The sequence below is a fragment of the Capra hircus genome, chromosome 5 (assembly GCF_001704415.2).
Source record: "Capra hircus breed San Clemente chromosome 5, ASM170441v1, whole genome shotgun sequence".
Lineage (NCBI taxonomy): Eukaryota > Metazoa > Chordata > Mammalia > Artiodactyla > Bovidae > Capra > Capra hircus.
The window spans coordinates 47282050-47299109 of NC_030812.1; the positions used below are offsets into that span (position 1 = coordinate 47282050).

The following is a 17060-nucleotide window of genomic DNA, read 5'->3' on the forward strand; positions in this document are numbered from 1 at the left end:
ACCTGCCTGCCAATGCAAGAGACGCAAGAGACGCAGGTTCGATTCCTGAGTCGGGAGGATCCCCTGGAGAAGGAAATGGCAACCCACTCCAGTATTCGTGCCTGAGAAACCTCATGGAGAGAGAAGCCTGGAGGGATTCAGTCCATACGGTCGCAAAATGCAAGAGTAGACAGTGCAATTCCTCTGTCTTTGAACAGGGACAAAGCCTTGCTAAATAAACCAAGCCTGATCGGCAGCCACTCATCAATACTAAGGAAAAACAAAAAAGAGACTTCACTTCCAACAGCATTCTGAAAAAGATATTCTACTTTGAAAATTATAAGAATGAAAATTTATCACAAAGTTTTATAAACGTATTAAAAGAATGAATAGCGAATAAAAAATAAATTTCAATGTCATAGCTGCACTAAATTTACCCCTGAGGACAGGGTTTGGGGGTGGCTTGGATGTATCAAATCAACAGGTAATCTGAAAACCCTATGTCTGTCATTACTCCCAGCCTCCTTCCCACCAAGCCTTTTACCAGAGTTGAACCCTGTTCCCAGGCCTGCCCTGCATCTGGTGGAGGCGCTAATGAGCAGTGAAATGGCCAAAGGGCAGGCAGCAGAGGGGAGCAGGAAAAACAGCACAAAAAAAGGGAACAGGAGGCTGAACCTTCTACAAAATCAACAATCAGTCCCTGGATAATAGTGCTGGTAGTAGTAATAAAGGTTTTTATATTTTGCAACTCAAAATGCTTGACATTCATTAATTATGGATAGACCATTCCTACTTAAATGGGAAAGTATTGAGTACATTGAGCAACCTGCCCAAAGGTACACAGTTCATCAAAACTGTCTTTACCTATGTCCAGAAAAGAAACAGTAGGTTTGATTAAATCCCACTGGATTGACATTTTGCCAAAAATAGTGAAATATTTGTGTCAAATATGGAAGAGTTTAGAATCAAGAACTCCTTGGTTAAAAAAAAAATAATAACCTTAAAAACAGATTCCACTCTTTAAAAGAGAACAAAAACATTCTCTTGACACACGGAGTAATATTTTTACCTATCTTACCTTGTTGAAAAAATATATATGGCATATTAGTGTCATTTATACATGACAGGAGGGTTTCCAGTGTTTTAGAAATACTTACTGCCATCCATAAAAACTCAGATTTGGGGAAACGTAAGTAAATAAGTGTATGATAGTATGGATACAGTCTTTAATACATTTACTGTCATATAAAATGGTCACTGAATTTCATAGCACCTGCCATTTAATCAGAGTGAAACTGAGATTACTACCTTGGCCAAGATTTTACTGATCTGATTATTTGGGTAGAGAAACGGGACATTTATTTTAACTGCTTCCTGTCTATAATCTGCCACTCAGCCACAAGTGGATAACATATTCTTCCTGGATCATAGTTTAATAAAACCACATGGCCACTGTGGTAGAATCATTTGAGCAGTGGACCTGAAGGTCAATGTCTGAATAATCCTGAATGGTCAGCATCTGGTAGAAGCTGGTCATGCCAAACTGAACTGGATGACCAAGAAGAGCTAGTTATCAATCTCTTTGTTAAAAATATCATTAACTGAAAAATTAAGAACAGGACTTCAATACTGAAACAAGAATAAAAGAATAAAAGAGATCAGAATACTAATGATCAAATCCAATTCTCCCATTCTGAGCATGATTTATTTATTAGTGTTTTCATTATTTAATCTTAAAATTTAAAATAAGCATTTTAGGGAATTTTGCAATAAGTTATTTAAAAAGAAAGTTAATTTAAATCACTTTCCCCCACAGAGTTCTGCTGTGGTTTGTCAAAAAAAAAACAAAAAACAAAACACCAAACTCCATTTTTATTACAAAATACTGCAAAGAAGGTAGTTTCAGAAAATATAGTTTACCAATACTGAACACCTTCTAAGCATCAGAAAATTTGTATTATAATTACTGAGCATATGTCAAAAACTCATGTGTTTTAGAGGAAGCATCTCTACGTTTTTAAAGCATGTCGTTTTTAACATGTTCAAATGAAAAATGGTTTTATCTTCACGTACTCCATTAACAGATGGTTTTTGATGTTCTATCAAAGTCATTTCTTTCCCTCAGTAAAATGTTACAATTATATGCAAAATACATTACTGGATATTTCTTTCTAACCATAGAAGAAATATTTTCAGTTTAAACAAGCAAGTATTAAATTACAAGTGGCTAAAAGTTAAAAAAAAAGTAAGAAACATCTGGAGGGAAAAAATAATGGAAATGAAAACCCAATGTTTTCAACAGTAGATTTCCAGGTTCTTCAATACATCAATACTTGGAATATTTAGAAGAAATACAAAGAGTTTCAATCAGTCTAGTTGTAAGAGGTTTTACTCTGATTTAGTTCCTCCCACTTGATTTTAAAATCATAATTTAAGTTTCTAGATTTCTACAAACTCAGAAAAACAAAAAGCTCTTGCCGCCTATCTAGAATGTCTAACAAATGAAATTACATCACTTTCTTGTGATCACAAGCTCTTTTATAAAAGAAAGACAACTGTCCCTCAAAAGAGATGGAATGGAAATGCATATTTTTAAATCAACATACCGCACACACCCCATTACCAAAAGGAGAGAATCAGCAATCCGAGAAAACAGCTGGGGTTTGTTAGTAACTTTCTAGTGACCAACTGAAGTTAAGCTTCAGCATCTGGTACTTGGGTCAATTTCTAGGTCAATTTCTAGGTCAATTTCAGTATCTCCAGAATGATTTTTTTTTTCCTTTACAAACCATTAATTTATATTGGGGAGTATTTCCCTCCCCTTGTTAATTTCCTTTCTCATAAAGATACTCTGAAAACAAAACACCTAAAAACATCCCTGGTTCCCACTGATTTATTCTTTATTAGTTTGTCCTCGCTTTTTTTCCTCGATAAGCACTAGCTGCTTCACAAAGCAACATCTGGATGGAGCATTTCATATACAAGGTTAACATCTTTATTATCATCATGTATTCCTGAACCTTAGCTCCACTCTCTAAAACTTTTGCCAAATACTTTCCATCACTAAATCAGTTGTGTGATGGGCTCCTTTCTAAGGCCAAAATGAAGAAATACAAATAAATATGAAATGCCTAGTTTCACCTGGCAAAACGATTGACTAACAGATACCTAAGTAGATTCTAAGAAGCCAGAACAGCTCTGCATGTGCCTACTGAAGCAAACAGCAGAAATTCTACTTTCTGAATTGATGAATATGACATCAAACCTCTTATAAGCTGCCATTTAAATTATTTTCCTTAACTATAAGTAGATTTAAAATGTAATTTAGTATTATTTATAAGCTATTCTTAAACTTGATGATATTCAGCAGATATATTAAAGATCTAATTACACCACAAAGGGTACTTGGTGAGTTTGATAACATAATTGTCACCTCACTCCATGTGTAACTATAGGCAGCTATAAGTAATTAGGGTTTAGGCAGTGTGTAATATCTACATGAAAGTGTAGAGTGGAATTAATAATAATGTCGAACATATATTGAGTATTTACTATATGCCAGACCTTGTATTAAGCCCTTTGCATCAATACCCTATTTAATCCTCACACAACTCTATAAGAAATGTACCACTCTTGTACCACTCTTAAAGAGGAGGAAACTGGACCTTTAAAACTGAAAACAGAACTACCATATGACCCAGCAATCCCACTCCTGGGTATTTATCAAAAATATAAAAAATAAATGAAAACACTAATTCAAAAGGATACATGTACCCCAATGTTCACAGCAGCATTATTTACAATAGTCAAGATATGGAAGCAACCTAAGTGCCCATCAACAGACAAATGGATTAAGAAGATGTGGTACATAGAAAACGATGGAATATTACTCAGCCATAAAGAAAGAAAGGAAATTTTGCAGGTTATTGCATTAAGTGGAATAGGGAAGGAGACAAAAGACAAACACCGTATGATATCACTTACACGTGGAATCTAAAAAGTAAAACTAGCGACCGTAACAAAAAAGAATTAGACTAATACACATAGAGAATAGGGGCTCCTAGTACGGAGAGGGTATGGGGGAGGGGCAAGAGAAGGGTAGGAGATTAAGAGGCACAAAATACTATGACTAAAACAACCTACAAAGATAGACAGTACAACATAGGGAATACAGCCAATATTTTATGATAACTATAAGAGAAATATAATCTTTAAAAACTGTGAATCAGCATGTTATATACCTGAAACAATTAAAATAATTACCTAAAATTAAATAATCTTTTAAATGAGATTAGTTAATCAAATATTTAAAATAATCTTTAAAGTGTTTTTTAAAAGGTCATGTAATTTGCTCAAAATCCCAGTGAATCAAGTGATGGACCAGAATCTGAACCCAAGCCACCTGAATCCAAATCCTGAGCTCCTGACTCAAGAGACCAGTAGAAAAGTCAAGTCCCACTTCTCTTTCCTTCCTTTACCTCTCACTTCCTCCATACCGAAAAGATGTGAAAGTCCAAAGCAGCTCATCAGAATAATGGATCTGAAATCTGATTCAAACTCACAAGAAAACAGAAGGCAAAGGGGAATAAAGTAAGCAGAATAAGTGAGCTTAAACAAAGTCTAGCTAGTCGTCACTGGATTAGTCCACACTCCATCCCCGGAAGAGGCAAGACTGGCACAAATTCTGCTTCTACAGCTACACACTTTCAGTTCATCAGCTTTGGAGTAACCTACCAAGTACTGATTCCAATCACATCGGATGAGAGGGTTACACTGTACATATCTTCTTCCAGGCCTGTTACAGGACACTATAAAATGTATGAGACTTCTTTTTAAAAGCAAAAGAACTTTTAAAACAAAACAAATGAGAAGAATAAAAGGGGAGCACTTTGTCTTTTAGGTCCTGTACCTAGTAAATCCTGTCGGTTCAAAAACATAGCTCTAATACAGGGAAATCAGTGAATGACACTGTTGGAAAAAATTGAGCTTACTATAAAGTACAAGGCTTATTTCCTATGGAAAATGCAATAATTTATTTCTTTAGTACAAGCTCTCCAGTAAAGAATGCCCTTGAACTGAATGCCTTGCTGTGACCAGCCATGCACACTCTACCCAACAGAATATATATGAGCAAAGAGGAAACACGCTGTCGAGAAAAAAAAAAAAAACACACAATTTCCTTCTATTTCCTTTTCTAAGTAGAACAACTCTTCTTTGGGGAACAAATCAGGGTCTTGTAACAATTCACTACACAATATTTTCCATTCTCATAGCCAGTAAAAATTAGAAACCAGGAAGGGTCAATGAGGATGGCCCAATTATTCCCAGAAAGGCAAGGGCTTTTGTGGTGGGCACTTTACATGGGCTCCTTATCCAGCCTGAATATCAGGTGCCTGGAATCCAGATCTCCCTCAAATAAGCAAGAATCCATTGAGAAAATAAAAATATTTAGGTCCTTTAATTATTACATATTTTATTCCAGCTTGGCTGAAACACTGGCTGTGTGAGAATGAGTAGTGGGAAATAAAGGCATAAACAGAGGTGGGTGTAAACTGTGGGGACTTCAAAGAGCTAGGGAAGGTTGTAATCAGTTCAGTGGCCAGCCATGGATCCAGGGGAGGGTCCATGAAGAACAGTGATGTGAGTATACCCTGTGCAGGTGAACTGGAAAACACAGGAGAGCGGAAGGTAGAAAAGGTAGGAAGGCCACTTAAGAGGCAAGATATGGAACTTAAGAGTCCTGGACAGATGAGTGCCTGAAGGAGATGTGGTAGACACAGACAATAGAATATCATTCAGCCCGAGAGAGAAAGAAGTCCTGCCATCTGTATGGATGGACCTTGAATACATTAATGCTAAGTGAAGAAAGTCTGATATTGTTTGTGTGGAATCCAAAAATGCTAAATTTATAAAAGGCAGTAGAATAGTGGTTGCCAGGGGCTGGGAGAAGGCACAGGGGTGATGAGGAAATATTAGTCAAAGGGTGCAAACATCCAGGAATAAGTTCTGGAGGTCCAGCGTTGTGACTGGAGTTCACAGGATTACGGGCTTCCCTGGTGGCTCAATGAGAAAGAACCCACCTGCTAACGCAGGAGATGCTGGTTTGATCCCTGTGTTGGGAAGGTCCCCTGGAGAAGGAAATGACAACCCACTCCAGTATTCTTGCCTGGAGAATCCCCATGGACAGAGGAGCCTGGAGGGCTACTGTCCATGAGGTCGAAAAAGAGTCAGATAAGACTGAGCGACTAAATAACAACAACGATGACAACATAGTATTATATACTTGGAAGTTGCTAAGATCTTAGATGTTCTCACCACTGAAAAAGAAATGGTAATTATGTAAGATGATGGAGGTGTTAACTAATGCCACTGGGGTAACTATTTTGCAAAAGATAAGTCATTTGACCTTATGAAAGGTCAAATGTCAATTGTTGTTGTTCAGTTGCTCAGTCTTGTCAAGCTCTTTGCTACCCCATAAACTGCAGCACACCAGGCTTGCTTCCCTGTCCTGTACATATTTTATTCCATAAAATATATTTTGTTTATTCCTGTACCATATTTTATTTATCTCCTGGAGTCTGCTCAAACTCATGTCCATTGAGTTCGTGATGCCATCCAAACATCTCATAATCCTCTGTGGTCCCCTTTTCCTCTGCCTTCAATCTCTCCCAGCATCAGGGTCTTTTCTAATGAGTTACCTCTTCGCATCAGGTGGCCAAAGTAGTGGAGCTTCAGCTTTAGCACCAGTCCTTCCAATAAATATTCAGGGTTGATTTCACTTAGGATTGACTGGTTTGATCTCCTTGCTGTCCAAGATTCTCAAGAGTCTTTTCCAGCACCACAGTTCGAAAGCATCAATTATATCTAAATAAAACTGAGTTGGGGCTTTATTTAGATAGAAGCTGTGTGCTGGCTAAGCCTCGTTGTATTTGCTTACAATGCATTTCATTTCGGGAGAAGGCAATGGCTACCTACTCCAGTGCTCTTGCCTGGAAAGTCCCATGGACAGAGGAGCCTGGTGGGCTGCCGTCTATGGGGTCGCACAGAGTCAGACACGGCTGAAGCGACTTAGCAGCAGCAGCATTTCATTTTAGCAACATTAATCTCATCATTTCAAACAACTTATCTATTTCCTATTTTGTTGCCTATAATAAAGTTTATACAGGTTTTCCTTAGTGATGAGTTCAATTGGATATATTCCATTGATGCCCTTTTAGTTCTGATGCTTAGAAAAATGGCAAACCTATATACTCCTTGCTATAGCCAAGGCATCTTTTTGAAACACAATTTGGTCATTTCACCTCCATGAGCAAAATCATTCAAGCAAATAAATAAAATGTATATGATTTTTTAAACCCTTCCTTAACTTAGTGAGCAAAGTTTCCATCCACCTGTACAGTCTCATCTCCCACCTGCACCCTTTGATCCCTCTGACCCAATCACACTGGCTTTTCACCCCTATTCAATGTATTTCATCCAGCCACAGGGCCTTTGCAAGTACTACTTCTTTTATCTAAGGTATATTTCAGCTGGTTAGTCACTACAGATCCCCAAGACCACAGCCAAGGATCACCTCAGAAAAGTATTTCCTGGCCTCCCTGATAGCGATCACATCATGACTGCAAGCTCTGCTGCTGCTGCTGCTAAGTCGCTTCAGTCGTGTCCACCTGTGACCCCATAGATGGCAGCCCACCAGGCTCCCTGAGAGCACCCTTATTGCTCCTTCCCAGCACTAAGCACAGATGGCAAAGTTACAGTTGTTTGCGTAACTCTTCAACTAATTACAGCTTCCTCCATCAGGGACAGAGCCTATTGTTCTTACCATTGCATCCCCTGAAAGAAAGTCAATGAATACTTGTTGAATGAAAGAAAAAATAAAAAATAAAATGGTAGATCTATATTTCATATGTACGCCAACACCAGCTTACTCAATAGTGTGCTCACTAGGATAACGGAATAGCACTTCTTGACATCTAAGTCAAAAAAGGCTTGGGACTTCCTGGGTGGTCCAGTGGTAAAGACTTTGCCTTACAATGCAGGGGGTGTGGGTTCGATCCCTAGATGGGAAACTAAGATCCCACATGCCTTGTGGCCAAAAAACCAAAAATTAAAAACAGAAGCAATATTGTTACAAGTTCAGTGAGACTCTAAAAATGGTCCATATCCAAAAAAGAATCTTAAAAGGAAAAAAGAGGTCTTGCTTGCAGCTTTCTCCTCACTGGGGAGAACATGCTGTCTGGAAGGCCAGAGTGCATGTTACAAGATTGACTACCTACCCTGAGACCACCAAGGTGGAAAGGCTATGTGTGTGGATGCTCCAGTGGACACTCTCAGATGCATCCAGATTTAAGCCAATTCTGCAAAAGCACCAGCCCTGTGAGTGAAGATACTTCCAGATTCTGCCCCAAGCATGAAAGGTACCCCCCAACACACACACACACACATCCAGAGTCTCTTGAATCCTCCCAGCTGAAGCCCCAGACATCCTGAATCAGAAACAAGCCTTTCTGTTTCTGTTGTGCCCTATCCATATTCCTGACACAAAGAATCCAGGAGGGTTTTTTTTTTTTCTTTCTACATTATTAAGTTTTGGGGTGGTTGATGAAACAGTAATAGGTAACTGGAACCATATGTCTAAAAGAGAGGTAATAAACCCACTGGTTATGGAGCCCACACCTGGAATATGGTACTAAGTTCTGGGTGACATATTACAAAAGACAAAGAAAACAAGCATACTCAGAGGAGAATAAGAAGAATGTTTCTTTATGGGGAAGAGCTAAAAGGTTTAGAGATATTCAAACCAGAAAAGAGAACAAAGAGTATACATGTTAATTGCCTTCATCTATCTGAAGAGCTATCACAAGTAAAAGTAACAATTACTCTGTATATTCCTAGGAAGGAGGCCTAGGAACAATGAATGGAAGTTACAGGGAGTCAGATGGAAGTATTTTCTAATGTCCAGAGCTTTCCAGGAAAGAAGAGGCAGCCTTAAGAGGACATGAGTTTCCTAACATGAAAAGTAATCAAGCAGAGTCTAGATGATCACCACCTGGTGGGTTGGTTTGGAGAGAATTCATTTCTGGACCAGCAGGTTTTGAATGAAATGCTCTTACTTTAAGTTTGCCCTGCAACACTGAGATGTTTTTAATCTAAAGATCATCCCCATTTCCTTCTGCTAAGAAATCTAATCCTAATACATGTTGAGCAGAGGGGAAAAAAATACAAGAAGATGAATAAACTGAATGAAAGGCAATACCAAAGTATAAATAGAAAGGGATGCAGAATTCTTGATGGGAGAGGAATGGCAAACTAATAGGAAAATGCAATCCAGCAGAGCAGCAAAGGAACTTTGGAAAAAGATGAAGCATGAAGACGGAACCACAGAAGAGAGAAAGGGAAGGCTAAAGATCCCATCATAGATGATCCTGGGTAGGGAAGATGCCTTCATCTTTCTTGAGAAATGGTTTTATTCATTTTGAGACTTGTCTCCTCTGTCACTGGGAAAGACAGACCAGAAGAGCAAGGTAATGTAGCAGTATAAACAACAAGCTTCAGGTGGTAAAACTAGCAAAGCCATCCCATGTGGCTTAGCCAGTAAAGAATCTGCCTGCTAAATCTGCAGATGGTGACTGCAGCCATGAAATTAAAAGACACTTACTCCTTGGAAGAAAAGTTATGACCAACCTAGATAGTATATTCAAAAGCAGAGACATTACTTTTCTGACTAAGGTCCGGCTAGTCAAGGCTATGGTTTTTCCTGTGGTCATGTATGGATGTGAGAATTGGACTGTGAAGAAGGCTGAGTGCCAAAGAATTGATGCTTTTGAACTGTGGTGTTGGAGAAGACTCTTGAGAGTCCCTTGGACTGCAGGGAGATCCAGCCAGTCCATTCTGAAGGAGATCAGCCCTGGGATTTCTTTGGAAGGAGTGATGCTAAAGCTGAAACTCCAGTACTTATGGCCACCTCATGCGAAGAGTTGACTCATTGGAAAAGATTCTGATGCTGGGAGGGATTGGGGGCAGGAGGAGAAGGGGACGACCGAGGATGAGATGGCTGGATGGCATCACGGACTCGATGGATGTGAGTCTGAGTGAACTCTGGGAGATGGTGATGAACAGAGAGGCCTGGCGTGCTGCGATTCATGGGGTCGCAAAGAGTCGGACACGACTGAGCGACTGAACTGAACTGAACTGAATGCAGGAGACACGATTTCAATCCCTGGGTCAGGAAGAGAGTTGTCATTTAGATGATGTCACTCCAAATGAGGGCTTCCCTGGTGGCTCCACAGTAAAGAATGCAGGAGACCTGGGTTCTATCTAAAATCCCATGAACAGAGGCGCCTGGTGAGTTACAGTCCATGGAGTCGCAAAGAGTGGAACACAACTTAGCGACTGAGCATGCATTTTCAGCCACCAGTGAATTTCTGACCTCAAAAAGATTGAGGATCTGTGTGCCTATGCAGTCAAGTAAGCTTGCATGGAAGCCACTGTCAATATGTAAAAATGACCACTAAGGAAAGCAAGAAAAACTGGAGATTAAAACCTGGTTTCCCAACAAAGGAAATGTGAAAAGGAAAACACAAACCACCTAGAAAATGAGATATGTCCAAAGCCAAGTCATCCAGGAAATAGTAACAATAAGAAACGAAAAGAAAGAGGTAAAAAGTTATCTCAGACACACATTTCATCTGAATTTTATCACCATTTGTAATCAACTTCCAACATTTCATAATACCCTTTAACCTTAGTTACTCAACCCAGGGAACAAGTCATCTCATTGTTACCGCATTTGAAGGAAGAGTAGAGACTCTTTTCATGTTGATAAGAGGTAGAAAAAGGAGACACTCCCAGGAAAGAAAAGTGTTTTGAGTAAACTCCTGGAGCCTGAGGGTAAGGAATGGTGGTAATTTGCCTTAACCCTTTCAAAGATTCATCAAACCAGAAGTTAGAAATTAATGTAATTGATAAAATGAAATTTACTATACAATGCAGGGAGCTCAAATCTGGTGCTCTGTGATAACCTAGAGGGGTGGGATGGGGTGGGAGGTGGGAGGGAGGGAACATATATATAGATAAGGTTGATTCATGTTATGGTAGAAATCAACACAATATTAAAAGCAATTATTCTCCAATTGAAAAGAAATAAATTAACAACAACAACAACAACAAAAAGAACCCAGAAATTTTTCATTACAAAAAAAGAACACAAATTTTATCTTATTACTCACCCATTTCCTAGGTCTGCCTCTTGGCCGTTTTTCTCCAGTGGCTTCTGCTTTCTGCAAAATGAAAAAGGAAGTCATATCGTTTCCTACCTGACATTTCTTTTAAGTGCTGCACCAAGGACCCATTCCAAGTAAGAATGTTCTGGTTTGCAGATGAGGTATTGACATTGTTTTAACAATCTCAGTCTTCTTGAAGGCTCATCTTCTTCATTTTTCATTCCATGATGCAAAGAGAGATCTAGGTAACCCTCACCCTAATAGACTCTCCTGGAATGATCTCTGAAATGCATGAAAATGCTTTTAAAAAGCCATTTTGCAGTAGTTCCCTGGTGGTCTAGTGGTTGGGACTCCAGGCTTTCACTGCCTGGGCCTGGGTTCAATCCCTGGTAAGACAGAACAAGAGGTCAAAAGAACAAGGACTGAACAAGGTACAGATCCCATAAATCGCATGGTGCAGCCAAAAAAAAAAAAGCCATTTTATCCTTATTTCTGACTGTAATAAAAAGAGGAATTCCCATATACCCATAATTATGTAAAGTAAGATTTTAAAAAAAGTTTATTAAATGATTTTCTTTCCATAGCAAAACTAAAATTATGAAAATTAGCACTATATACTACTGTACAATTTACAAAGTACTTCTACATTACAAAGTACATTGTTAATCAAAAGCAAATCTAAACATGAGGGAAAATATATAGGCTTCCAAATCAAAGAAATAAATATTAGCCCACCTCTACATAGTTCATTTCCTATTCTTTGCCTCAAACAATCACCTGTCTATCAGTTCACCAAAAGCCAAGAAAGCAAAATAAGCTGGCAGAAATCATTAGTGTTTATCTCTGAGATAGAAACTAGGGATGCTAAAAATAATAATTAATAAAAAATGTATATTATTAACAATTTCATACTCAACATAGACCTGACATGAATATATTTCTAACTCCCTTGAGAGTTTGTTTCATTGCTTTGCTTCACAGATTTTTCTGGTATCACAGCTATTTCTTCCCTTTTGAGTAAGATTTTAATACCATAAAGTAATTTCTCTTTCATCACCCCTACTGTAATCCCGAAATTCACCAACACACACCCATCATATACTCCTATAAAAATACATTTATAATTTTCATTTCCAGAGTGAAAAAAACTTAGTACATACTCTTGTGTGTATGAGAATCTTCTCAAGATTAAACACAAAAATACAGGTAACCTGAGCCAGGATAACGTTTTACATTTTACTTCTGTTACTTGTGTTAGCAGACAGTGTATTTGGTACAACGATACTACAATTCCTATTGTATAGTATCTGTCTACACTGTCAGATGACTCTCTCTCTTCAATCTGCCTGGTAAAAACAGATGGAGGTAACTGATAGATACAAAGATACACAGGTACATAGGCAAAGTAAGACTTTTACATCACAAAATTTATCACCAAATCGTCTTGACCTGGCATTAAACTAACAGGTTCCGTGAATTAACCGAAACTTCATCTGATTATAATGCTAGTGCATATTTATCAAGTATTTAAAGTACCCTAGGCACTGGGCCAAGTCATTCGCATGTGTTACTTTAATCTTTACAGCAGCCATATAGGCAGCTATTGTTATTTCTCTTATTTTGCAAAGAGCAATTAAGTCTTAAATAGACAAGGTGAATAACTCAGTCTGCACACAAAGCAGATTTGAACCCAGTTCTGCTGGACTCTAAAGCCCAGACTTATTCTCCTAACAATGCTACCTTCCTTTAGCATTCATATATTTGCTACTATAAAAAGACATCTTAGTTAACTGAAATTATCAGTTAACTCCAGCTAAGCATCAGATTTGGGCACTCTGAATCATAGTAGTAGGGGTCACTACTTTGAATGGTTCCACAAAGCAATCATTTCTTCTCAGGGATTGGTAGCCTTGTCTTACCTTCAGTCAGAAGGGCGTGAGTAACTAGAGGTGCCCAGCAAATCACACATTCTTTCTGAGTGTTGTCTCCGAGAGAGAGGGAGGAACACAGACTCTGCTCTGGAAAGCTAGGGCTCAAATCTCTGCTCTGCGATGTTGGCTTTATGAGTTTGGGCAGGTCCCTGAAAACCTTAATTTGGGTTCAGGTGTGAAATGGAGATAATGCCTCCAGTGAGAAGTGATGTGGCAGCCATAAAGGAGGTGTTCAATATATGTTCTTTCACTTCTAACGTGATCGAACTCTTAAAGGGAAAGTTTCCCTTCAAGTTAGTCCAATCTCATAGAAGGTTCAGTCAATGCAAATATTCCATTACACCCATCTGTCACCTTAAGAATGAAGCTTTTAAGAAACCCTCTGGTTGATACATTGTAAGTTATAGGAGTACAAAATTCCCTAATACAGAAGCAGTGTCTGATTTAATCTTTAGGAGTGACTGTAAGATTGCAGTTTACTCAGTAGTAAATTATACAAACATGGAAGATAGAAATCCTTTTTAATGGGCCTGGGAATGGTAGGTGTGGTTGAGAGCAGGAGTTTGCTTGAGATCTTAAAGGCTAATGGCGCTTCTATGCTAGGCTTTTCTGTATGGTGGTTATGCTTCCAGATCCATGATGTGATCCGGGTGTATCTAAAATCTGTTGAAGAGGGTTGTTTTCTAAAAGAGGGTTGTTTCACTACATTTCAGAGTTAGAGAAAGCAAATCTCTCATAGAGCGAGAAAGCGCAGCAAAGGAGAAGTCTTTAAGCCGAGCTTCCCATTTACAAAAAGTCTCTTCAAAAATAAAATTTGCACCATTAACTGAAGGGCAAAGTATCCTGATTATCACTTGGACTTGTTAAAAGTGAACTTGCTCCTTGGTCTTGGGGCCGGTATTACATGTAAGCTGAAACCCTCTTCTGAGACGACATCCACAAGAAGCACATTAGCTGTGCTGTGTGGCGGCGATCTGGGAGGTTTTCATTGTTCCTTAAAACCCACATTATTTAATCATTCTGATCAAACTTCACAAAGCCTGTAAAACCAGTTAGGATTTTCATTTGTAAACCAGCATAGATCCAGGAATTTTACATATTGGAAAACACTGGCTTTAACTTTTTTTTTCCTGTGTTTAATGCTCTTCAGGATATTATTTTTCAATAGAAAACAAACAAAACATTTTGGAGGCCTGTTTTGTTTTTAATATAACAACATATGCAATACTGTGGAAGTGTATATTTGGTTTTCCTTTGCCAGACTGGAATTTGGTTCCACGCTACGAAGCCATGCATAATTCAGACAATAACTTACTCTAAATACTTAACTGCTTATCTCAGGGTGGGTGAGTAGGGAGCGAGGGTGGGAATTCTGCATTTGTAAGAACTGAATTTCAGACTATTATCAGCACCGTTACATTAGTATTTGCAACTGTCACATTTTAGAAACGTTATTGCCTCTTGACTTGTCTTCATTCATGTTTTTCTCTTTTCAAAGAAGTTCAGATTCAGAACTGTAGATTCATGAGGGTTGGGAAGAATGTTAAATAGGAAATGTAATTATTTCTGCCCCTAAGAAGTTCTGGTACTCCAGGCTCTTAAATGTATTAACACTAAAAAATTAATCAAGAAAGGAAACTCATCTAGCAAATAGAACTCTTGAACTTGGAAAGGGTGCTTAGCATTAGTGTCTGGTGCATAACATGTACTCACTACATATTTATTGCATGAAGGAAGGACGGAAAGTCACTCTGGTATTTATATCACCTGTGTGTCTTATTTCCCTCCTGCCATCAGAATTCTACGGCTTGGTAGGGCTTTAAAAGAAGACATTTCATCCAGCTCCTTCATTTAACAAATAAAAAAACTTCTGGATGTGCCATGATCTTCAAAGGCACAGCCTTCTGGTTTACTTGGGGGCCAGAAATTTGTGAGGGTGGGTTGCAGAGGGCCCATACTCCCAATGCCTTTATAAGCTTATATAGAACTGCCCAGCAAAGGTTTCTCAAAACCTAACTTCCAACCTATGTTTCTGGTTACTGGAGAAAACATAATCTACCTTGTAGCAAATATTTTACAAAGTATTTGACAGCACATAATATGGAACAATCATAAGTTTTAGAATTGGATTTGAACTCAAATCCAGATGCTCCCATTTACGACAGCTTAACTTTAGACACGTCACAGTCTACATCTCTGAATCAGTTTTCTCATTTGTGGAATCAAGACCACAGAGCCTACATCAGAAGATTAACAGAGCTATACATGTAAGGTAAGGCTGATAAAAGTTAAAGCACTAGGTAGAAAAGTGTTAGTTGCTCAGTCGTGTCCAACTCTGCGACCCTGTGGACTGTAGCTGCCAGGCTCCTCTGTCCATGGGATTCTCCAGGCAAGAATACTAGAGTGGGTAAACCAATGTAATTTCTTAATTCCCTCCATATTTTGAAATGTTACTTAAAAAAAAAAAAAAACTCCCTGGGACTTCCCTGGGGGTCCAGTTTTAAGACTCTGTGCTCCAACTGCAGGCGGCACAGGTTCAATTTTTGGTGAGGAACTAAGATCAAGATCTCACACACCCAAACGAAAGGCCAAAAAGTAGAAAACAACAACAAAAAACCCACCCTCCCAATTCTGTAAGTCTCCAAAGTAATGAGTGATTTTCTGAGCACTTATGTAAGGCAGCTATTACTAACCCCCCAACTGGGCGATTAAGCAATCTATCCACGTGTTTAAGTGGTGGAATTGAGACCTCATCTGATTTTAATGCAATAAAAGGTCTGTTCTTCTGGGAGACAGTCCCATATAAGTAGCCATGGGGAAATGTGGGGCTTTCCTGGTGGCTCAGATGGTAAAGAATCTGTTTGCAATGCAGGAGGACCCAGGTTTGATCCCTGGGGGAAATTATGAAAAAAAAAAAAAAAAAAACACTTCCAGGGTGGAAATCAAATGAGTAGTTAAGACTAAAATATTTCTGAGTTTCCTATAAAGACACAGGCAAAAGCTGAGACTGGGAACCAAGTGCAATATCTACTTCTGACTTCTGGGTCAAATTTAGATAGCTATTAATCTTTTTGTTATTCTAAATGCTCACAGCATACTGTGATAATGCATGGAAGTCAGAATGCCCCTACTCTAAATCAGTCAGCGAGTCTATACACAAACACACAAAAGAGCTAGAGAAACTATCAGCTCAGTGGTACCCTGCTTTGTTTCCATGTATTTTTACAAATATATGTATATATGACCAAGACCGACAGACTTAAGAGCAAATGGAGCCACCTAAAACAGTATAGAAAGTCACATTTATTTCTTTTAGTAGTTCTTTCAAAAATACAGTGTAAATCAATGTGCTGTGGTAATCAAAATCCACTGGACTGACTGTCACACTAAATGATAAGTAATTCTCACTTAACCTTTATGCTAATCTAGTTCGATGAGTTTCCCAACTGTACGTGCAACCATTTCAGTCTTTAAAAACAATTACAATCGTTCCATCAGTACATATTTTTAAAGAGGAAATAAAAGTGAATTCTATCATCCATTGTAGTTCATGCTCATTTTCCCCAAGGAAGTCCTTGTTGTCAACTCCCATGTCATTATTTACACATGCCTGTCTTCACTTATACAAAAACAAATTTAAAGCCAAGGCCAAAATGACAGGAAAAGCTATTTTCAAAGTTTAGGATTCTCCTCTTTAAACGGTTCTTTCTTCCTCTTTTGTAATCAGAGAAATCAATAGCAATGATATGAGAGTTCACATGGGTGACCTTCCAAACAAACTGTTCCTTACATTATCCTGGAGGAAAAAAAAATGGCTGTGACTGCTCCTTGCTGAATCAATCAGAAGATGCCATTCAGCAATGTTCAGTAGATTAAAGCAATATAGAATGATAAAGCAGCAGCCTAAAATGGAATCCATTTTCCATTT

At 38.5% G+C, this 17060-nt stretch overlaps 1 protein-coding gene across 1 annotated transcript in view; it reads right to left on the reverse strand.

The window, feature by feature from the left end:
• HMGA2 (high mobility group AT-hook 2) overlaps nt 1-17060 on the reverse strand; it is a 144278-nt gene that overhangs the window by 119882 nt on the left and 7336 nt on the right. The window contains exon 3 of the mRNA NM_001285651.1: nt 11208-11258. Coding sequence (NP_001272580.1) covers nt 11208-11258 — 51 coding nt within the window. The remainder of the gene's footprint in view (nt 1-11207; nt 11259-17060) is intronic.